This window comes from Carassius auratus, chromosome 38 (genome assembly GCF_003368295.1).
Source record: "Carassius auratus strain Wakin chromosome 38, ASM336829v1, whole genome shotgun sequence".
Taxonomy (NCBI): Eukaryota; Metazoa; Chordata; class Actinopteri; order Cypriniformes; family Cyprinidae; genus Carassius; species Carassius auratus.
This window is the reverse complement of record NC_039280.1, coordinates 24,265,515-24,290,008: the sequence shown is the minus strand read 5'-3', so window position 1 is coordinate 24,290,008 and position 24,494 is coordinate 24,265,515. Positions and strand designations below refer to the sequence as shown.

Sequence of the window (24,494 nt, the reverse complement as noted above, 5' to 3'; positions counted from 1 at the left end):
CAAAATCACTCTGGACCCCTCACATCCAGCACACTCCCTCTTTGAACTGTTGCCATCTGGTCGACGCTACAGAGCACTGAGCACTAGAACGACCAGACACAGGACCAGTTTCTTCCCTCAGGCAATCCATCTTATGAACAGCTTATAATAACGGCGGACACACTACACTTTATATTTATATACACACACACTTTATTTATCTAACACACATACTTAGTATACACTTAAATTTTGCACACAATATATATGTACATACATAACTTCATTTTGTAATATACTTGCCTACAATTGTCATTTGTATATTGTTATTCACTCTCTACTTATTTGTATTTTTTATTCTTTTATTATGTGTTTTATGTTCTGTCGCTGTCATTCTGTTGTACTGCGGAGCTTCTGTCACGAAAACAAATTCCTCGTATGTGTACATACCTGGCAATAAAGCTCATTCTGATTCTGATATATATATATATATGTATATATATATATATATATATATATATATATATATATATATATATATATATATATATATATATGTGTATATATATATATATATGTGTATATATATATATATATATATATATATATATATATATATATGTGTATATATATATATATATGTGTGTATATATATATATATATATATATATATATATATATATATATATATATATATATATATATATATATATATATATATATATTAGGGCCAGGACTTTAACGCGTTAATTGAGATTAATTAATTACACAAAAAATAACGCGTTAACTAAGGTTAATTAATTACAGAAAAAAAAAATCCTGCATTTTTAATAACTTATTTTTGCACCGCGGAACGTTTCTCACTGGATTTGTTTCGGCGGACCGATTATACGGAAGCACCAACTGGTGTTCGCTCCGCATATCACTGCAGCCTGCAGCACATCGAGCCTCAAGTATCACCTCAACGCAAAACATATAGCAGCTAGCGTGGACTTTACACTTTATGTTGAACTATATATTATTTTGTTGGTGCATCAGTTTATGTTGAACTCTTTATTGTTTTGGCCAAGGTTATTGAGAGTTGGACTTGAGTATGTTATAGCCTCTGAAGCAACAGAGAGATGTTTTCTAATAGTCAGTGTTTCCAATGTTCTGAATGTAATTGACAGTATTGTGTTTTACTTAAAAAAAACTCTTTACAGAAGGTTCCAGCACCTATAAGCTTCCTGAATTTCTGAAATGTACTATTTCTAAATTGTTTCTAAATATGCTATTGCTACACTTCATGGCAAAAATTGCACTGGTCTGCTATACTTGGTTGAACAAAAATAAACAATATTTTGTTGCTTAAGCTTATGTATTCAGTCATTATTCAATGGTATACTATAAATCCATGTGAAAAAAAATTACTTCTCACTGTTTTCAGGTCAAATATTTATATGCGATTAAAATGCGATTAATTTCGATTAATTAATTACAAAGCCTCTAATTAATTAGATTAATTTTTTTTAATCGAGTCCCGGCCCTAATATATATATATATGAAAGAATGACTGAATAGTATTTTAAGTTGGTTAAGATTAAATTTAAAGTTGTGCCCCGTCTGTTTACTGTCCAACTATCATTTTTTTGGTCTGATTTATTGCACTCTTATTTCACTGACCTCTGTCTGTTTGGTGTGCATCTTTTACTTCAATGTTTCATTTTCAAACATACATTTTGCCATTAACTGTAATAATCCAGTGCAATTTATGTTTGCACAAAAAGTCTGACAACAGCCAGTGCTCCACACAGAGATCTGATCTTATCATCATCCAGCCTGTCTGCAATGACATTGTATGCATTTTTTTCTAGATTTCTTAAGATAGCATTTTTTTCTTTGTTTCTATGAATCAAATTGGTAAATCTGATTCAGATAACACAATTTAAAAACACAAATTACACTGTAGTAATAAATGTATGACTGAGCATTTGAGGGAGGCATTTTAAAAATGAAGCATAAAGAAAAAACATGTTCTGGTTTGTTAAACACGTACTTCCAGATGTTGTATGTGATGTTAAGGTTACCTGCAGCAAATAGGTAAACAGTGGGCCCAGCAAAGGATTGAGGAGGCTGTCATAATAATCACGAGGACAGGACATCACCAGCTGCTTCATGAACAGACGTGAAAGACATTAAGGAAAACAACAAAAACTGCACATTACAGCACATCATTCATGAGTTAGAGTCAACAACCACAAGAATCCAAATCTAATGACAGTGATGTCACTTCCATAATCATTAATCAAGGTGACTATAAAGCTTTATAATAAGGGTTACCCAAATAATCATGTACTAATTACCCAAATTAAAACTTACTTTAACATAAGCTAATAATTAGTAAACGAATGAACTAATCACTAATGAATAAAGATGGATTCATGCCTGAATAACAACTTAATTTAAGTAAATGTTTTATAGTTACTTTTAAGAGTAAACTAAATCAAATAGCTCCTACAATAATGTGGATGAATGAATGATGCACTTATATACTATTTTATTGTATATTGCTAAAAAAAAAAGTTCAGTTATTGTAAAAGTTATTGTTTATATGTATGGTATTGGTATCGACATTGATATTGATGATACTGGACTTTAAAAGTATCCTATTGTATTGAAAACAATGTAAGTTGTATCGCCCATCCCTAATGTCCGAGACTTTTAGGGTACTTCTGTGAGAACCTACCAGCAGTGGTCCAGAGTAGGACAAACAACAAATTGGGTGTATATTCTACATAACACCTTACTAGATAGGTGGTCATGATGTTTTGGCTCAACAGTATATATGCATTAATATACATGCAAACATTAAACAGTTCTTGTGTTTATACAGTTGGATATAGACCTACATCAGGGTAGTGCCACAACATACCATTTGTACAGTGGCTGGTAGCCATAGGCTTCCATAGTATTTGTATATCTGCATTAGGTTTGGAAAAATGTAAGGGTGAGTAAATAATGACAAATTTCATTTTTGGATGAAGGCTTATAAGCCAGTAGGATGAATTTAAAGGAGAGTTACGTGAGAATCACACAAAAAATACTGAAATTAAGTTATGTGTGGTAGCTGCAATAAGTATTCTCCACATTTGATTGAAAGTATCACTGTAAATATTTTCAAACTAATCCTGTGCCATCCAATTATGTTCATGCCATCACTAATCATTAGCTCATTTTGAAGTAATAATAAAGATATTAGGATCAGGAACCCATATTATAACAAACGGTATTGACTTCTAAATATGTTTAACTAATAGTTAAAAGAAAAAAAAAAAAACATTATATAAAGGATATGAACTAAGGGGCGGAGCCTGTGGTCTGGAACACTGTCTAGATGGGTAAATGCAGAACCAACAATCTGCTCTGCCAAGCCTTCTATTGCATAAAAGTCTTGCTGCATGCAGGGACCTGCATTCCCTAGCACGTGGAAACTTAAAAAAATATATATACAAAAGAAAAGAGTAATTAGTATCAGGAATTTTTCTATTAATCAAAAAAAGAAAATAAAAATCAATTATTAAACTTGATTGCTCCAACCAGTTATCATAGAGTGAGGAGAAGAAGCCTTGCATGCGTTCAGCAATGTTTCTGTATGCTGAAGAGTCACAGGCATCTAGAAGTGGTTGAGGAATTCCTGTAGGAAACATCAAGAGTTATTTCTTTAAGATACCAAGAGTCTGGGGTTTTAAAGGCAATGTTGATTTAACTGCACTGACACTATCAGATGAAAAATTATGAACTTAATTGAGCTAGATAATGACACTCCTGCCTTTCACATAGCTGCTTAAAAGGTGAAATTGAATCGGTTCCATAATTGATGAAATCTGCAATATCACCCTTATTTTCCCATTTAATTTTGTGAAGCTGCTTCGACAATCTATATTGTTTAAAGCACTATAAAAATACATGACACTTGATGGTGTTCATAAACAGAAAGGACAAATGAGAAACCAACCTAAAGCAAAATTCTTCTCCATATCCATAATATCATAGACCCTTGTAAAGGTCTTGCTAAGCCGGTTGGTGTTCTCTGGCAAGAACAAGCTATTTTGGGTCCTGAAAGGATAAAAAAAATATCAAACTATTCCAAACATTGTCACAATAGTGGAGGAAAAAGTACATAGAACAGCACAGCATATACCTGTACACGATCCATGATTTTTCTCTACGTATACTATTCCATATCAAATGTCAGTTTTTTTAGGATATGACCTAATTTACCTGATGAGAGCAAAAAGGTTAGGCAGCAAGGCCTGCAGGTGCTCCGCACAAGGGTTTCTGTAGATAGGAGCCCCATCAGAGGTTGTGCTTACCACAAAGCCTCCTGCTTTTGCCTCCACAGGATTAGCAGGCCAACGAGCACGCTTTACAACCCCAAGTATGGTGTTCACACAAAAACTAACCTGCCATTAAAGACAAAAGCAAAACTGATTAAATTTATAACAAAATCCAACAGCTATGCAAACACAGACTGCATGCATTCATTTGAGAAGTGGTGACCGCTACCCTTGACCTGTTGATACCCATCTGATCCTCTGTGTCAGCATCACTGATCACCTGATCAGCACCAACATATGCCAAGAAGTTAACAGGGTCCAATAACACACTACACAACATACAATAAAAAGAAGTTTAATGCATCAGACAGCCTCAGATGCATGCACAAACTAAACATCAGTGACTTCATATCATTGTCATGTTAAATATCTGTTAAAAAATATCTGTCTGGGCAACAATATCCATGCATACCTCTTCATCTCCTCTGACAGCCACTGTGCAGTAACAGGTGCCATGATTTCTTTCAGAAAGGCTTTTTGCTTGTTATAGTCTTTAAACTGATTGCTGATTAATATCAGGGCTTCCATAAGAGCACACTTCTCCATTTGTGTCAGCAGCAGCTCATTGGAGAACAACCTTTTCACGTGCTCATACATCATGTCAAAACACGGCTACAATGCAAGAAAAAAACTATTATCATTAGCATCCTAGAAGAGAATGATAATATAACTGGTTTCTTTAGGAACATAATTAAAATGAAACATCATGCTATGCATTGTAAAGAACTGTATTATAGATGTATGCTTCAACATACCAGCATAAAATCTGAATAATCTCGACATATTCTAATGATGGAAGAACAGGCATGTCTTCTGAGATTCTTAACAGCTCGTGATCGATGTGCCTGAACACATGCACAGAACATCAACAAGACTGTTTGATTAGAGAATCACATGCATTTATAAGTATGGGCACCTTACCTTGCATTCTTCAACCAATTCAAATGTGATGGAAGGAAATATCTAAATGTAAGTGAAAAAAGATATTTGATGATGATAGGATTTCAGCACATCTATTATGCACTAAGTAATAACATACAGGCAGCTAATAATTAAAAAAAATGCAAATGCATCAAGTTTCAGGGTTCTTTTTATAAATACAATAGCAGAAGAAAAACAGAAAATTATGGGGGGAAGGGGAGAGAATCCAGATTTGAACACATAAGAGCATAATACTAATACTAGAAGATCTAGAACATTAGAGAAGCAATTTATAGCTGCAACAGTAAAAAAAATTATCAGTGTAAAATTTATTTGACACCCTAAATCAGTGGTTAGACATTGTTTTAGATGCACTTAGGTGTAGACACATTAGCAAAACCCATTGTCAATAGTTTAGTGATGTATTAAGCACTTCACTTTATAATCAAGCTGCTTTCAATTGGTCAGCAGGTATTGAAAATAATAAAAATAAATAAAATTAAAATAATAAATTGTTCTCACATACAAAACTCCCAATTGAGTGGACTCCGATTGGAGTGACAACATTTTGCCTGTAAAATTTCACTGAGCAACAGTAAATGTGACTACACATTTATTCACATCTTCATATGATAGATATTTCTCACCTTAAAAAGTACTTGAGGCAGAAAGTGTGGTTGGTGTATAACGAAGGGAAAGAGAGTGGATATAATGGTAAGAACACAGGACAGAATGAGAGGATCTCTCGTCTCATAGTGTACAACCATCTGCAGCAGCTCCATACCCTCATCTATGGGAATTTTCTACAGCAATGGGAGGAGCAAAAAAAACACATCTCAGTGACAAGATACCTCTTTAAATCCCTCACCGCTGTAACATGAGAGAACCTGGTTGTCTTACCTCCTTTTCAAGAATTTTGAAGAGCTGTCCAAACACACTTTCTGTGAAGAAAGTCATGGCATCCCACTGAACCGCTGACAGAGACAGAGCAGAACAGAAACTTTTGCCTGAATTACTGTAGCATGAATGAATGGACATATTATTTACAAACAATGGGAGTCAAGCTTAAATCATTAAACATTAACCATAACACTCGAACGATTTCCATTATACCCCAAGTCATGTTGGGAGTCAGACATACTTTAAAACACACTGGTGTATTGTTACACAACTTACGAAACAAAAAGTTATGATTTCATATCAGCGATTTCATTAATTTGATGCAGTGATGACAAACTGCATCTGATGGTCTACAAAGCTTTGACATAGATGCCAAACTTAGAGCATATCATCACCACCTCACACTGAACACATTACATCAATTTGTTAACAGCAATGCCTACTGGTTGAAAGCAATAAATCAGAAATTATATTATACCAGTATATTTATGATTTCTTTTGGCCATTTTGACTAAAATCATATTAAAATGCCTTTAAGTAACTAATTTTGGCAGTTGGTCTGATGCTTGCCACCTTTCTTGCTTCTGTAGTGCTTGCATGTTGCGATAGCAAATAGTCTCAATATTATCATGGTCACATGACGATATGAAATGATAGGTCTTCTGGGCAAAAAGTGTACTTTTTAAAAATATATTTAAACTAGTGCTGTCAAACAATTAATCGTGATTTACTGCATCCAAAATAAAAGTTTTGCTTACATAATGTGTATGTGTCTACGGTGTATATTTATTATGTATATATAAATACACACATACGGTATATGTATTTTGAAAATATTTAAATGTATTTACATGTCTATATTTTCATATAATTTCTGTTATATATTAATATATTTAATATATGAACAATTTCTGAAATGTATACATGCACGTGTGAGTCAGGGTTCATATAGAAACTGCAAAATAAAATTTCAGGACTTTAAACACCACTTTTTTTATTTTAAAGGACTAAAATGAGAGATCTTTACATATCAAACTATTTAGTTATCATCTTTTAAATTCTAATAAACAAATAAATCTAAATGTCACAAATAAAGTGAATCACAAAAGCATGCAATGACTATGGCTAATTTAACATTTGAAAGGATATCATGGTTAACGCTTTTCTTATTCTAACAGATTTTTTTCATGAATATGAATGACTTGAAGAATGAAAGCTGTTATCATACACTTGGTAAATTAAGAGCTTCATATCACCACTTATCAGCACTAGGTGTGTGACAATACACTCATTGGCTTGTTCACCTTTTATTATCCCTGTATTGATTTCAGCCAGTTTGAGTGAATGCACACAACCTGATTAATATTCATAAATCCAGTAGCTCATTAATCCTTAGTGCATTTTTTTATGTTCTTATTAGTCAAATTCATATCATTATTATCTTATTAGTATTTTTGTTATTTTTTCCCCAATTTCTTTTAAAGAAATACTGAATGACCAAAAAAGCACAACCACCAGTCCAGTTAAATTGTTCATTTTAAATGACTAATATGCATTTAAACATGATTATCAAGTTTTAATTCTAATTACTAAAGTTCTATCATTTATAATACTTATTTATAATATTATAATGCTTATAGACTGATGTTAAGGGTGTACTTTCAGTTATTTAAAAAACTATGCCATTTTACATATACACATACAGGTGCTGGTCAAATTAGATTTCACTAAATCCATTCAAACATTGAAACTTTATTATATTCTTTAATTTCACCCTGACTGATATATTTCAAATGTTTATTTCTTTTAATTTTGATGATTATAACTGACAACTAAGGAAAATCGCAAATTCAGTATATCAGAAAATTAGAATATAACTTAAGACCAATACAAAGAAAGGATTTTTAGAAATATTGGCCTAACTAAAAAGTATGAAAATGAAAAGTATGAGCATGTACAGTACTCAATACTTAGTTGGGACTCCTTTTGCCTGAATTACTGCAGAATGTATGAATAGACATTATTTACAAACAATGGGAGTCAAGCTTAAATCTTTTTCCACAAGGAGTTAAACCTAAATTTCCAAATTATAAATGCAACCACACAGTGAAATTGTGTAGGACAAGTGTTGGATAACATTCTGCATTTTAATGGCAAATCTTATGGCTTCTGAATAGGTAAAGGTCAGCATAGTTTACTAGTACAAGGAAACTATATTTTGCAATATAACTTGTATTTTAACTATTATTATATTGTAATTATGAATTGTACTGTTTTTAATTGTAATTATGGACCATTTATTTCTACTTAAAACTTTTCTTGTTCTTGTTCTGCTCTTGAGTGTATGGCAGCCCATACAACCACTAGCAGAACGGTTATCAAGTCAAGTCTGCTTTATTGTCAATTCTACCACATGTACAGTACATACATACAGAGAATCGAAATTGCGTTACTCTCAGACCTCCGGTGCATACAGATAACATTAACAGTAGAGCCTAAAAATCTAGATCAAATATAAAATGTAGATACAATAATACAATAAGGGAATGTAAAAAAGACATAATAAAATTTAAAATAAAGTTAAATAAAGCAGCGCAATGCACATGACAGATCAAATCAATGAAGTGAACAACAGTGCAGATAAAAGATTTTTAGTGAAAAAAAAGCTTATTTAGTCTGATTAAAGTGACAAAGGGCTCAAGAGCAGTTATTTTATTTAACTAACTGATGAGGTAGTGGAATGACGTCAGTTCCATGCTGAATGAGGTAGTGAGCAGACCAATGCTGCACAAAGTGGCAGAAAGTCCAACAGTCAGATGCACATGAGCTGTTGAGGGATGATTGTGTTGAATGCTGAACTGAAATCTATGAACAGCATTCTGACATGAGTGCTTTTTGTCCAGATGTGTGAGTGCTGAGTGGATGGCAGTGGCGATGGCATCATCGGTCGACCGGTTGGACCGATATGCAAACTGAAAGGGATCCGGGGGGGGGGGGGGGGGGGACTTGATGTGGTGCATGACTAGCCGTTCAAAGCACTTCAGGAGGATGGGAGTAAGTGCAACAGGACGGTAGTCATTGAAGCAGGATGGAGATGGCTTCTTCAGAACTGGAATGATGGTGGTAGTTTTGAAACATGTGGGAACAACAGCCTGACTCAGTGAGAATATCTGTGAAGACATCAGTGAGTCTCTCAGTACTTGCCCAGGGATGTTGTCAGAACCCAGAGCTTTGCGTGCATTGATCCTGCTGAAGGATCTCCTCACGCTGTCTGGGGTCAGCGTCATCACCTGGTTGCCGAGAGGAGGTGGAGTCTTCTGTGCAGTGTTGCTGTTTTGTTGCTCAAAGCGAGCGAAGATGGTGTTCAGCTCGTTCAGCAGAGAGATGTTGCTGTCACAGGTCTGTGGTGGGGGCTTGTAGTCCGTAATGGTCTGTATCCCCTGCCACAGGTTCCTAGTGTCTCTGCTGTTGCTGAATTTATGGGCTATCCTCCTGGAGTGCGGTCTCTTAGCCTCTCTGATGCCGCGGGACAGGTTGGCCCTGGCTGTTCTCGGGCCCACCTCATCTCCAGCTCTGAAGGCAGCGTTCCGCATCTTCAGGAGTCTGTAGACCTCCCCTGTCATCCACGGCTTCTGATTGGCCTGGACAGTGATGGTTTTTGGGACCGTTACATCAATACACTTGTTGTTGTAGGCAGTGACAGTCTCTAAGTACTCATGGAGGTCAGTGGTGTTATTGCATGTGGCAGCCTGCTTAAACATGTCCCAGTCAGTTGTGTTGAAGCAGTCTTTAAGAACCTCTGGTGATCCTTCTGGCTACACTTTAATCTTTTTGTGAAATGGTTTGGCAACTTTACTGAGCGGTCTGTATGCAGGCATTAGCATGACAGTGATGTGATCTGAGGCTCCGAGGTGGGGGAGGGGGGGGGGCTTTGTAATCTCCTCTCTGTGTGGTGTAAAAGTCAAAATTGTTATTACCTCGTGTTGGAAAGTTAATGTGTTGGTGTATTTTTAGAAACACTCTTTAAGTCAGCATGGTTGAAATCCCCAGCTACGATGAGAAAAGCATCAGGGGTGAGCTGTCTGCTGCTCACTGATGTGCTGGTACAGTTCATTAAGTGTGTTGTTTCCTGTTGCTGTTGATTGGGGGAATGTAAACTGAAATGAGTAGTATAGCAGTATATTCCCTCGGCAGATAGAACAGCCGGCACTTAATAATCATAAACTCCACCAAGGGTGAGCAGTGTTTGCAGATCACAACAGCATCAGACTGTGAGTCATTGATGAAAACACAAAGCCCGTCGAGAGCTCTGTCTGCTCGATAGCCATCAGCTGGTCGAGCTGAATAGCGCCGTCTGGAACGCTGTTGCTAAGCCATGTTTCCGTGAACACAAAAACACAACAGTCTCTTACAGTCTCTTTTGTTTTCCAACGAGTGTACGTTAGCCAGTACGATGGTGGCGATAGATGGCTTGTGTGGGTTAGCCGCGCCCAGGTACCTCCAGGCTTACCCCTCTTCTGCTTCCTCTTACACATGCTTGTGGCACCTCCGCTGTGGGCGAGATCCAGTAGTGGGGGTTGGTGATGGTGTAGGCCTCTGTAGCAGACCGAGATCCCGCAGCTGTTCCGCTGTCCGAGTTTAACTGTAAAAATGCGGTTCTGCCGACATCGAGCAGAAACTTGCAACTGTATGCATGCTTACAGACAGGTAGACGCGATGACGACGTACAAAAACACTGCGACTCACAAGACAAAAAACACGAAAACACCGTTCTGTCAGGACAGAGAGAAGCTGCTGCGTGTGGACGCACCAACATCTTGGTCATCTTGGCTGACTTTTTTTCTGACGTATGTTTTCTGAGATAAGAACAATGGATGGAGCTCTTAATTTTTAACCTCTCAAAGTGAATTAGATAGAATAATTTAACTTAATGTAAATAAATTGTTTAAAATAATAAAAATTGCAATAATATACTATGGACTTCATATTGTATATTATTCATATTATCTTATCGTGAGATTTTGATAATTACATCTCTAGCAGATAATTTAAACACCAAAATTCAATAAAAATATATCAAAAATATATATATATATATTCCTATGCTGTTCATTTTTGACCAAAAACAACATAAGTGTGACTATTTTCTTTATGACTGTTTGGCTTTTTCAAACAAAGTCCACAATTTGTTTTTTATTGTCACATAGCAAGGGCTGCAAAAGTCACCAAATTTCATTAAATTCCAAAGAAAGTTATGATTTTTACAAATTCTAGCATTTTTGGGGGGTAAAATAACCCATCTGGTTTTTGGTCAAAGTTTGATATCTGGCATTTTTTGAGGTAATCTTTGCAATTAAAAATCAATGTTTTCAATACACTGAAGTGTATTCTTCACAATACCATAGAATGAGAAAGATGCAAATAAATGAGATAGTACAGCATAGAATGAGATCAATATAGAATGATAAAAACTGCCAACTTCACAAACTTTTGGCAGATGAAAGATTACCTAGCATGAGAAAGTCCACTATCAGTACTCACATGTTGTATTTCCAGTACCTATAGGTGTGCAAATCTGATACTGCACCCATTCCTTTGCAATTTGGAAGGCCTCAAATGGGACAATTTTACATGCCAGACGAACTGCTTCCCCCTGCTGAGCTTTGAAAGCTGTTTATGAAAAGGAAAGGGGGAAAAAATTGTTCAGGGTTTAATCAAACCATTGTAAATGCAGTTTTATTTATTTTAAATAATTAGTTATTTGCTCATTTTTATAATTAGTTCATTGTTTGAATAACCATTGAAATTAAAGGATTTTAATAAGTAACTTCATGTTACTTATCAAATCAGCTTGGTTGATTATATTATGTCTAATTAATTAAATCATGAAATGTCACATCAATTTATTAAACTTAACAAAAAAAGTGATGTTTTATACTTTCCCACCATGTTTTATTTTTATGCATGTATAATTATTTGAATGCATAAAAACAAATTAATTTATTAAAATTAATTCTTAAAATAGCCTTTTGAAAAATTTTCCTCAGAAATTCTGTGTTGTGTATTTACATTTTTCTGGTTATCAATTTAAGCATAAAACATTAATTTCATTCATCTTTTAATTACTGAAAATAAACTTTTGGAATTTTGTGTGATTATTCCATAAAAAGTAAGTTTTAATAAGTTTAGTAGTAGTAATATGTACATTCTACTGCAAAATATTTCTGGCACAATGTCTAACTTCAAGTTAAACCTGATTTCTATTTTGACGGGTTGCCGTGAATACCTTTACATTTCTGTGTGTTTATAATATGATGCTAGTTTTTCTCAAATGAATGGTAAAATGGACGTGAAGTGACTCTCAGAGTAGTTCTGGAGATGTTGTTATATATTTATGTCCTCATTTAGTAAAATGACACTGAAACCACGTGCACACTTCAGTATGTGTGTAGTAAACAAAACCGCCTGTCATTCATTCACAGAGACATGCAGAACATGCAGGATTCATATTTAAATAGTAATTTTGTGGGTTAATATTCACAGATACTAACTAGTCCATATCACGATTTGATTCAAGTGTAATACCCTACTTTTGATTAATTAATTTTGACAAATTCCATGACATTGCAAGTTATACAGTAAATTTAGTTTTTATGTCTGGATTCTGAAATTCCATCTATACGTTTTTCCTCATCACAGAAATCCTAGGGCCCCTAGATATATGCATCTGATTGCCAAAATTACAACTGAACAAAATATTGTACAAAATTATTAACAAGAAATTGATGTTTGTAAAAAGATGTTTGTATTTGTCAGTCAACAAATAAAATAAATATATAACTAAAAAAATATTTTTAAGCACAATGATGTAATAACATTAAATTTAGCAAATTAGTTACTAACTAATTGTATCTCACAATTAAAGGAGCAGTTGAAATCTTCATCACTATCAAAGTCCACTCTAGAGAATTCACAACCTGGACAATCATTCTTGGAGGGAAATCCAGTCTGTAAACGGCAAACATAGCAATTAAGTATGATATGAAGCATTATTCAAGGCTGCTCTGCCTGGTATAAATAACACTTACTTTAACCAGATTTATCCTTGCTGCTCGTAAATATTTTATCGCCATCTGGCCAACTACAGGATCCTTCGATAAAATTTCATGTCGGAATAGGTTTCCCCAGGTCATTTGCGTGGACGACTTCAGAAACTGTTTCAAATAATATATAAATAATGAATAAACATGGAATGCATTGTAGACCAAATTTAGAAAAAAAATATTGGAAAATCAGTTTCACTGTGTAACTCTAATGCCACTCAACCTGGCTAGGATGAGTAGTGAAGGCAAAAAGAGCTTCCATGTATTTATCCAGGTTTACAGGAACTTGTACTTCAATATCGGAACCCTAAAGAAATATATAAAATATTTTGTATTTATCATGAGAGAGAGAGGGAAAAAAACAAAACACATTGCTTCAAAACAGTGATGCGTATGCGTTAACCTCACCACTAAAGAGCAGATTTGGCTACCCAGGGCACAGAGAACCTGACACAGCCTCTTCAAAAAAGTGTATCTTCTTTCCACAATGCCTCCTGATGATCTGAATTTTAAGATGGACAGTTGTAGTTATAATTAACATAAGTAAATTCAGTTATTCTAAACTAAGCTTTGCAGTTTCAAAAGAAAATGTTAACTCACTGGTTACAGAGAGCTGCACCACCAGCTGACCTAAATTAAAGTTCAAAGAGCAGTGTGTAGTCATACAAATAGTATACAGTCATTTAGAACAGGGTTACTCAAATCTGTCTCTGGATAGAAACGGTTTAGTGCCAATCCTAATAAAACACACTTGAAAAAAGCTAATAAAGGCTTCACCTGAAAGCTGCTCTAACTTGTTGCCTTGCTGCCCTATCAGGTAATCACTTGTCAGGCAGCACAGGCTCCCAAAACTGATTTAGGATAGGCTTCTAATAGTTTAACAATCTACAACAAAATGGAGAGTAGTTTGATTATAACCAAGTTAAATATTTATCTATCACAAAAGTAATTTCTTACTAGAAAAACATCAAACTGGAAAAAAAAGTTAATCAAAAACATATTTACACACAACTGAATACCCCAATACACACTTTATTCATTATTTTATTAATTCTCAACTGTCACAGAATGGAATGCACAGGAAAGTGGGACATTAAAGCCAGTAAAAGATACATCTATGCTGCCTTCAAAAAGCAATCAGATTAAGGTACATCACAGGATGTCACACAATCATTGGATTTGGACATGCTTTATTGCTTTCCTAATGTCACATGCAAAGTAAGCTTCTTTTTTTTTTCCAGCCTTTGGGCGCAGCCAAGGACTTCAGACTTACAAAATAATTTCAAGTGCGTTTGATCTTGGATTGAGCTAAAACCTAGAAGACAGTGCCCCTCTAAGACTTGGGAAACCTGATTCAGAGCAAGAGGTTTACTCACTGTGCAGCAGAAAGGATGTAGTTCATGGCAACTTCATCAAAAAGTACCATAAATGGCTTCCTCTCCTCTAATTTTCCCTGTGGAAGTACAGAACAGGTTCAGTCAAAACTTCACACAACAGTGTTGCTCTTCATTGGTTGTCTATTTTGCACCATTGGCAAGTATTTTCAATAACAGCAGTCAAGCTTTATATGATTTTTATGGCCTATTTACAGTGGTGTGAAAAAACGCAGGCCCCCTTCCTGATTTCTTTTTTTTTTTTAATGCTTGGCACACTTGAATTTTTCAGACAACAAAATTAAATATAATTAAAAGATAACACAAGTGAACACAACATGCAGTTTTTAAATGAAGGTTTTTATTATTAAGTAAAAACTAAATCCAAAACTACATGGTCCTGTGTTTGCCCCCTAAACCTAATAACCACTCTCAACAGCAACAACTGCAAACAAGCGTTTGCCAACTTAAAATGAGTCTGTTACAGTGTGTGGGGGAGTTTTGCTCCACTCATCTATGCAGAATTGTAATTTAGCCACATTGGAGGATTTGAGCATGAACCGCCTTTTTAAGGTCATGCAACAAAATCTCAATAGGATTCTGGTTAGGACTTTGACTAGGCCACTCCAAAGTCTTAATTGTATTTTTCTTCAGACATTCAGAGGTGGACTTGCTGGTGTGTTTTGGATCATTGTCCTGCTGCAGAACACAAGTTTGCTTCAGCTTGAGGTCACAAACAGATGGCTGGACATTCTCCTTCAGGATTTTTTGGTAAACAGCAGAATTCATGGTTCCATTTATCACAGCAAGTCTTTCAGGCCCTGAAGCAACAGAACAGCCCCAGACCATCACACTACCACCACCATATTTTACTGTTACTATGCTGTTCTTTTTATGCCAGATGTAATGGGACACACACATTCCAAAAAGTTTAACTTTTGTCACGTCAGTCCACAGAGTATTTTCCCAAAAGTCTTGGGGATCATCAATAGGTTTTCTGGCAAAACCTTTTTTTTTTTTTTATTAGATTTTTTTTTTTTTTTTTGCTCAGCTCAGCTTTTTTTGTTTTGGATCTCTGCCATGCACACCATTCTTGCCCAGTCTCTTTCTTATGGTAGGGTCATGAACACTGACCTTAACTGAAACAAGTGATCCCTGCAGTTCTTTGGATGTTGTTGTGGGGTCTTTTGTGACCTCTTGGATGAGTCGTTGCTGTGCTTTTGGGGTAATTTTGGTCGGCCGGCCACTCCTGGGAAGGTTCTACAATGTTCCATGTTTTTGCCATTTGTGAATAATGGCTCTCACTGTGGTGCGCTGGAGTCCCAAAGCTTTAGAAATGGCTTTATAACGTTTTCCAGACTGGCAGATCTCAATTACTTTGCTGTTAATTTTTTTTCAGAATTTCTTTGGATCTCTGCATGATGTCTAGCTTTTGATTTGTGATGTCTAGCTATTTAAGAGATTTATTGACTTCAAACAGGTGCGGCAGTAATCAGGCCTGGGTGTGGCTAGAGAAACTGAACTCGGGTGTGATAAACCACAGTTTTAAAAGGGGAGCAAACACTTCTTCATACAGGGCCATGGAGTTTGTGATTTTGTTTTCCCTTAATAACAAAAACCTTCATTTAAAAACTGAATGTTGTGTTTACTTGTGTTATCTTTGACTAATATTTAAATTAGTTGGATGATCTGAAATATTAAAGTGTGACAAACATGCAAAAAAAAACTAAACCAGGGTTTGGGACTAAACCAACACTTTTTTTACACCACTGTAAATGAGCCTTCAATAAGTTCAATTTATACTGATAAAATCGATTCAGTAACATTTTACTGCAAGAACAAATGCGACAAAGGATTGTTCCTTTTATTTGCTGATTAATAAAAAATGATAAAGAAAGTCTTAATAAATTATGCAGCCAACAATTGAAAACTAGGTTTTTATTAATTTTCCCTATACATGGGAAATACATGAAGTTAAAACAACAGGCACAATTAAATAATAAAAAAGAGAGAGAAATAAAACACAGCAGGATGAATGAACTGAAAAAAACAGACATCATAAGTTTCTCAACAGTCACATTGTGATTTCTATTCAGTCTTGCTAAATTTTTATTTATTTTTTTTAGGGCCGGGACTCGATTAAAAAAATTTATCTAATTAATTAGAGGCTTTGTAATTAATTAATCGAAATTAATGGCATTTTAATCGCTAATAAATATTTGACCTGAAAACAGTGAGAAGTATTTTTTTTTCACATGGATTTATAGTATACCATTGAATAATGACTGAATACATAAGCTTAAGCAACAAAATATTGTTTATTTTTGTTCAACCAAGTATAGCAGACCAGTGCAATTTTTGCCATGAAGTGTAGCAATAGCATATTTAGAAACAATTTAGAAATAGTACATTTCAGAAATTCAGGAAGCTTATAGGTGCTGGAACCTTCTGTAAAGAGTTTTTTTTAAGCAAAACACAATACTGTCAATTACATTCAGAACATTGGAAACACTGACTATTAGAAAACATCTCTCTGTTGCTTCAGAGGCTATAACATACTCAAGTCCAACTCTCAAGAACCTTGGCCAAAACAATAAAGAGTTCAACATAAACTGTTGCACCAACAAAATAATATATAGTTCAACATAAAGTGTAAAGTCCACGCTAGCTGCTATATGTTTTGCGTTGAGGTGATACTTGAGGCTCGATGTGCTGCAGGCTGCAGTGATCATAGACAGTAAAAGAAATGGACACAGCGACCCCATTGGAACTCAATTGAGACAAATGAAGCCCAGTTTTAGCGTTTTTTAGCACTTCCGTTTCTGACGCGCAGACTCAAACGAAGCTTGACGACGTCAGCAACCTGTCTGACAGATGTAAATCTTCTAGTAGCTGTGCGTGCAAACTGCCATCGTTAATCTTGCAGAGACGGCGAGCTTGAGCGGGGAGTTCTTTGTCGTGAGTGAGCAGGAGTAAGTATTCTGATTAATTATTTTGTATAGTATTTTAAAATGTAACGCCAGTACGCCATATTAAGTTAATTGCCTGCGAGCTTCTCCACCCGTCTGTACGGTAATGCCACAGAGAGCCGAGTGGTTATGACGCAATCGTTAGCCTATTTTTTACAAAAACTGTTTATACGGGGCCATAATGTAACATAGAAGGTAATGGAGCCCTTTATACATTGTCGTGTATCTTTAGAAATAAATAATGGACAAACAGAGTCTTTAAACGCCTCAGATGTAGAGTTATTCGCTGTCAAAGTGACGCCAAAATGAATGGGAGTCAATGGGAATGCTAACGCAAGTGAAGTTCTGCTAAAAGATGGCAGCCCCCATCCGACTTCAACTTCCGGTCAAATTCCTTGCCCCTTGGCAGTGATATGCGGAGCGAACGCTAGTTGGTGCTTCAGTATAATCGGTCCGCCGAAACAAATCCAGTGAGAAACGTTCCGCGGTGCAAAAATAAGTTATTAAAAATGCGGGAATTTTTTTTTCTGTAATTAATTCATCTTAGTTAACGCGTTATTTTTTGTGTAATTAATTAATCTCAATTAACGCGTTAAAGTCCCGGCCCTAATTTTTTTCCATGAGGCGCCCTCAATCATTGATTCAAACTACATAGTAATTGTAGGAGATTACAGGAGATAAGTTATCCATCATGCTGCTGTGACTATACCAACAGTAATGTGTCACACGTTTTTTAGAAAAAAGAAAAAGAAAGAGGAAAGGTAAAATACATCAAGAGCATGCTAACAGATGAAAACAACAGAGAACAAATCAGTGTTGATGAAGTGGATTATTATCCTGCACAGGGCTGAAATATAGGGCCTAGCCCAGCCCTTTTTTGACAGCTTATCAGAATTCTCGAATTTTTCTCCTCTTCTCCCAAAAAAGCCTACAGTACTGTTTCAACTATTAAAATTGTTCAGTTTTGTAAACTGAAAAGTGATTATAGTTTGTTTAGATTTTTAATTTAATTTAGGTTTAGGTCAATTTAGAAAACTGTTTTGCACATTTTTTTTTTTTTTTTTTGTTAAATGTGTTTTTTTATTTTTCTAAGTAATGACCAAGTGACCAGCAGCAGACACAGAGTTGATCATAGCCTGTTTGATCAATTTAGCCTTCTAAAATCATCACGACTTGCCTTAAATAAAATATATAAATATAAAATAGTTCAATATCACAATACTAGTTTAAACGTTTAACCTAGATAAATGCATTTCACAATCACTTGCACTTTTTCTTACAGCAGAAACAACACAATATGCCATTTTTGCTCATAAGAGGAATACATCACTCGGAACTGTAAAGTGTGTTCTTTTAATTGTGTGCACTAACAATATCAACTAAATGTTGTGCTTTTGTAATATAGAGAAAACAAAAAGGATGCACTTTCTGTTGGGATGCAAGTCTCTGTCTTGAGCAAGGCTGCTTCACAAAAATGACCAGAAACTCAATAGAAATATATCTAATGAAAGCTTTAAATTATTACTTTAAAACAAAGTAACAAAAACTCAATCAATTTGTAATCTGTAAATAGAATTTCTCTCTAAAGGTCAGGATCGCCAACTTCATCTTTGTGTACAATTGACTCAATAATTAAAATATCCCCTCATGTGCTGAAGTGCAGGGCTCTAAAGTACATATTCACAATTGAAAAGAAGAAAATAAAAAAATTGTCTTAAAGTTACCTTCTCAACAGTGGTTTAGGGACAGATACGTACTGCTGGCAAAAGTTAGGGATGTTCATGTTGGTTAATTTTCCTGACCTACAACCGTCACGCTCATTAACTGATCATTATCTGATAACCACAAGTTTTCCACAAGTTGGCAGTTTTCCACAAGTTCATCAAACAACCGCAGTAAGAATATTTCATCAAGCACGGTGAGTAATGGCTTCTCCTACAATTGTTATTTGCACCTCTTGCCACATGTACAGTTTATCTATCTCTGTCGCTGATGAGGGATTCACATGTGATAAATGCAGGGAAACAGTTAGGCTGACAGAGAAGATTTCAGAATTAGAGACACGCATCCAAACTTTAATTGAGGACAGTAAGAATGTTAGGGCTCTAGATATGGCTTTGGATGCGTCTAGCTCAGGGATTCCTGTACATTGTCCGGTTCCAGCAGAGCCCCTGCAGCAGGGCAACTGGGTGACGGTGAGGCAGCGTAGTCGTGGGTCAAAACACCGCTCTTCTGTTCTGATCAAAACATTAAACAGGTTCTCCCCACTCAGTGATGCACCCACTGAGAAACCTGATGAAAGTGCTCTAGTTATTGGTGATTCTATTGTACGGAACGTGAATATAGAGACACCAGCCACCATAGTCAAATGTTTACCGGGAGCCAGAGCGCCTGACATCTTGGCAAATTTAAAAGTGCTGGCTAATGCTAAACGTAAATACAGTAAGATTGTTATTCATGCCGGCGCTAATGATGTTCGACTTCGCCAGTCGGAGATCACTAAAAATAACTTTAAAGAGGTGTGTGAACTTGCAAGCACGATGTCAGAGACTGTAATATGCTCTGGTCCCCTCCCTGCTTACCGTGGTGATGAGATGCATAGCAGATTGTCATCACTCAATGGCTGGATGTCTAAGTGGTGCCCACAGAATAACATAGGTTATATAGACAATTGGACGAGCTTTTGGGGCAGACCTGACCTGTTTAAAACAGATGGTCTTCATCCCTCCTGGGGTGGTGCCACTCTTCTGTCTAGAAATATGGCAAATAGTCTTAGTGTTTATACTTGACTAACTGGGGCCCAGGTCAGGAAGCAGACCGACTGGCTAAACCGACCGTCTGCTAGCTGCCTCCCGTCACAGAGGTCAGTTAATTCTCAGCACATAGAGACTCTTTCACCTAGATATCACACTATAGAGACTGTGTCTGTTCCCCGAACTAGAAAATACAAAAAACTTCCAAACCAAGTTAAGATTAATAATTTAATTGAGGTTCAACAAATAAAAAACAAATGCAATATGGATAAACAAATGATAAAGATTGGCTTATTGAATATCAGATCCATTTCTACGAAAACACTTTTTGTAAATAATATGATAACTGATCATAATATAGATGTGCTCTGCTTGACAGAAACCTGGCTAAAACCTGATGATTACATTATTTTAAATGAGTCCACCCCCCAAGATTATTGTTATAAACACGAGCCGCGTCTAAAAGGCAAAGGGGGAGGTGTTGCTTCAATTTATAATAACGTTTTCAGGATTTCTCAGAGGGCAGGCTTCAAGTATAACTCGTTTGAAGTAATGGTGCTTCATATAACATTATCCAGAGAAACCAATGTTAATGATAAATCCCCTGTTATGTTTGTACTGGCTACTGTATACAGGCCACCAGGGCACCATACAGACTTTATTAAAGAGTTTGGTGATTTTACATCCGAGTTAGTTCTGGCTGCAGATAAAGTCTTAATAGTTGGTGATTTTAATATCCATGTCGATAATGAAAAAGATGTATTGGGATCAGCATTTATAGACATTCTGAACTCTATTGGTGTTAGACAACACGTTTCAGGACCTACTCATTGTCGAAATCATACTCTAGATTTAATACTGTCACATGGAATTGATGTTGATAGTGTTGAAATTATTCAGCCAAGTGATGATATCTCAGATCATTATTTAGTTCTGTGTAAACTTCATATAGCCAAAATTGTAAATTCTACTTCTTGTTACAAGTATCGAAGAACCATCACTTCTACCACAAAAGACAGCTTTTTAAGTTATCTTCCTGATGTATCCGAATTCCTTAGCATATCCAAAACCTCAGAACAACTTGATGATGTAACAGAAACTATGGACTCTCTCTTTTCTAGCACTTTAAATACAGTTGCTCCTTTACGCTTAAGAAAGGTTAAGGAAAACAGTTTGACACCATGGTATAATGAGCATACTCGCACCCTAAAGAGAGCAGCCCGAAAAATGGAGCGCAGCTGGAGGAAAACAAAACTAGAGGTATTTCGTATTGCTTGGCGGGAAAGTAGCATATCCTACCGAAAAGCATTAAAAACTGCTAGATCTGATTACTTTTCTTCTCTTTTAGAAGAAAACAAACATAACCCCAGGTATTTATTCAATACAGTGGCTAAATTAACGAAAAATAAAGCCTCAACAAGTGTTGACATTTCCCAACACCACAGCAGTAATGACTTTATGAACTACTTTACTTGTAAAATCGATACTATTAGAGATAAAATTGCAACCATTCAGCCGTCAGCTACAGTTTCGCATCAGACAGTGCACTATAGACCCCCTGAGGAACAGTTCCACTCATTCTCTACTATAGGAGAGGAAGAATTGTATAAACTTGTTAAATCATCTAAACTTACAACATGTATGTTAGACCCTATACCATCTAAGCTCTTAAAAGAGGTGCTTCCAGAAGTCATAGGTCCTCTTCTGACTATTATTAATTCCTCATTGTTATTAGGACATGTCCCCAAAACCTTCAAACTGGCTGTTATTAAGCCTCTCATAAAAAAGCCACAACTTGACCCCAGAGAACTAGTTAATTATAGACCAATCTCGAATCTCCCTTTTCTGTCCAAGATACTAGAAAAGGTGGTATCCTCACAATTAAATTCCTTCTTAGAGAAAAATGGTATATGTGAGGATTTCCAGTCAGGATTTAGACCGTATCATAGTACTGAAACTGCTCTCCTTAGAGTTACAAATGATCTGCTCTTATCATCTGATCGTGGGTGTATCTCTCTATTAGTTTTATTGGATCTTAGTGCTGCGTTTGACACAATTGACCACAACATTCTTTTGCATAGACTTGAACACTTTGTTGGCATCAGTGGAAGTGCATTAGCATGGTTTAAATCGTACTTATATGACCGCCATCAGTTCGTAGCAGTGAATGAAGATGTATCATATCGATCACAAGTGCAGTATGGAGTACCTCAAGGCTCAGTTCTAGGGCCGCTACTCTTCACGCTTTATATGTTACCCTTGGGAGATATCATCAGGAAACATGGTGTTAGCTTTCACTGTTATGCTGATGATACGCAGCTCTATATTTCCTCGCAGCCCGGTGAAACACACCAATTTGAAAAACTAATGGAATGCATAGTCGATATAAAAAATTGGATGACGAGTAATTTCTTACTGCTAAATTAAGAAAAAACAGAGGTGTTAATCATAGGGCCTAAAAACTCTACTAGTAATAACCTAGAACACTGTCTAAGACTTGATGGTTGCTCTGTCAATTCTTCGTCATCAGTTAGGAACCTAGGTGTGCTACTTGATCGCAATCTTTCCTTAGAAAGCCACGTTTCTAGCATTTGTAAAACTGCATTTTTCCTTCTCAAAAATATATCTAAATTACGGCCTATGCTCTCAATGTCAAATGCAGAAATGTTAATCCATGCATTTATGACTTCAAGGTTAGACTACTGTAATGCTTTATTGGGTGGTTGTTCTGCACGCTTGGTAAACAAACTACAGCTAGTCCAAAATGCAGCAGCAAGAGTTCTTACTAGAACCAGGAAGTATGACCATATTAGCCCGGTCCTGTCCACACTGCACTGGCTCCCTATCAAACATCGTATAGATTTTAAAATATTGCTTATTACTTATAAAGCCCTGAATGGTTTAGCACCTCAGTATTTGAATGAGCTCCTTTTACATTATACTCCTCTACGTCCGCTACGTTCTCAAAACTCAGGCAATTTGATAATACCTAGAATATCAAAATCAACTGCGGGCGGCAGATCCTTTTCCTATTTGGCGCCTAAACTCTGGAATAACCTACCTAACATTGTTCGGGAGGCAGACACACTCTTGCAGTTTAAATCTAGATTAAAGACCCATCTCTTTAACCTGGCATACAATTAACATACTAATATGCTTTTAATATCCAAATCCGTTAAAGGATTTTTAGGCTGCATTAATTAGGTAAACTGGAACCGGAACACTTCACATAACACCGTACTTTCTACATCATTAGAAGAATGGCATCTACGCTAATATTTGTCTGTTTCTCTCTTGTTCCAAGGTCACCGTGGCCACCAGATCCAGTCTGTGTCCAGATCAGAGGGTCACTGCAGTCACCCGGATCCAGTACGTATCCAGACCAGATGGTGGATCAGCACCTAGAAAGGACCTCTACTGCCCTGAAAGACAGCGGAGACCAGGACAACTAGAGCCCCAGATACAGATCCCCTGTAAAGACCTTGTCTCAGAGGAGCACCAGGACAAGACCACAGGAAACAGATGATTCTTCTGCACAATCTGACTTTGCTGCAGCCTGGAATTGAACTACTGGTTTCGTCTGGTCAGAGGAGAACTGGCCCCCCAACTGAGCCTGGTTTCTCCCAAGGTTTTTTTCTCCATTCTGTCACCGATGGAGTTTCGGTTCCTTGCCGCTGTCGCCTCTGGCTTGCTTAGTTGGGGTCACTTCATCTACAGCGATATCGTTGACTTGATTGCAAATTAAAACAGACACTATTTCAACTGAACAGAGATGACATCAATGAATTCAATGATGAACTGCCTTTAACTATCATTTTGCATTATTGAGACACTGTTTTCCAAATGAATGTTGTTCAGTGCTTTGGCGCAATGTATTTTGTTTAAAGCACTATATAAATAAAGGTGATGATGATGATAACCCACAAAATAAGAACGTTAGATTTAAATTTAATTAAAAGTCAGTGCATGCGCAAATAGAAGTGAAAATAGCAGAACTACAAGGATTCACACATCGTCACATCATGCACCTGCAGCAAATGTGTAGGGAGAAAAAACGCATATGTAAAAGGAATAAAATAAGCAGTCCTAAGCCCTATTCGGACGGGACTAGTTTTACAGG

General features: G+C 36.1%; 1 protein-coding gene across 3 annotated transcripts in view; it reads right to left on the bottom strand.

Moving 5' to 3' along the window:
• xpo5 (exportin 5) overlaps nucleotides 1–24,494 on the bottom strand; it is a 138,337-nt gene that overhangs the window by 64,808 nt on the left and 49,035 nt on the right. For all 3 annotated transcript variants that reach the window (XM_026224890.1, XM_026224889.1, XM_026224891.1), the window contains exons 8-25: nucleotides 14,656–14,732; nucleotides 13,880–13,909; nucleotides 13,688–13,781; nucleotides 13,503–13,586; nucleotides 13,265–13,390; nucleotides 13,094–13,184; nucleotides 11,718–11,846; nucleotides 6,177–6,250; nucleotides 5,924–6,079; nucleotides 5,277–5,318; nucleotides 5,111–5,200; nucleotides 4,768–4,967; nucleotides 4,525–4,624; nucleotides 4,240–4,421; nucleotides 3,974–4,074; nucleotides 3,556–3,652; nucleotides 3,313–3,449; nucleotides 2,046–2,143 (exon numbers count right to left, since the gene is read on the bottom strand). In XM_026224890.1, the coding sequence (XP_026080675.1) occupies nucleotides 2,046–2,143; nucleotides 3,313–3,449; nucleotides 3,556–3,652; nucleotides 3,974–4,074; nucleotides 4,240–4,421; nucleotides 4,525–4,624; nucleotides 4,768–4,967; nucleotides 5,111–5,200; nucleotides 5,277–5,318; nucleotides 5,924–6,079; nucleotides 6,177–6,250; nucleotides 11,718–11,846; nucleotides 13,094–13,184; nucleotides 13,265–13,390; nucleotides 13,503–13,586; nucleotides 13,688–13,781; nucleotides 13,880–13,909; nucleotides 14,656–14,732 (1,908 nt within the window). The remainder of the gene's footprint in view (nucleotides 1–2,045; nucleotides 2,144–3,312; nucleotides 3,450–3,555; nucleotides 3,653–3,973; nucleotides 4,075–4,239; nucleotides 4,422–4,524; nucleotides 4,625–4,767; nucleotides 4,968–5,110; nucleotides 5,201–5,276; nucleotides 5,319–5,923; nucleotides 6,080–6,176; nucleotides 6,251–11,717; nucleotides 11,847–13,093; nucleotides 13,185–13,264; nucleotides 13,391–13,502; nucleotides 13,587–13,687; nucleotides 13,782–13,879; nucleotides 13,910–14,655; nucleotides 14,733–24,494) is intronic.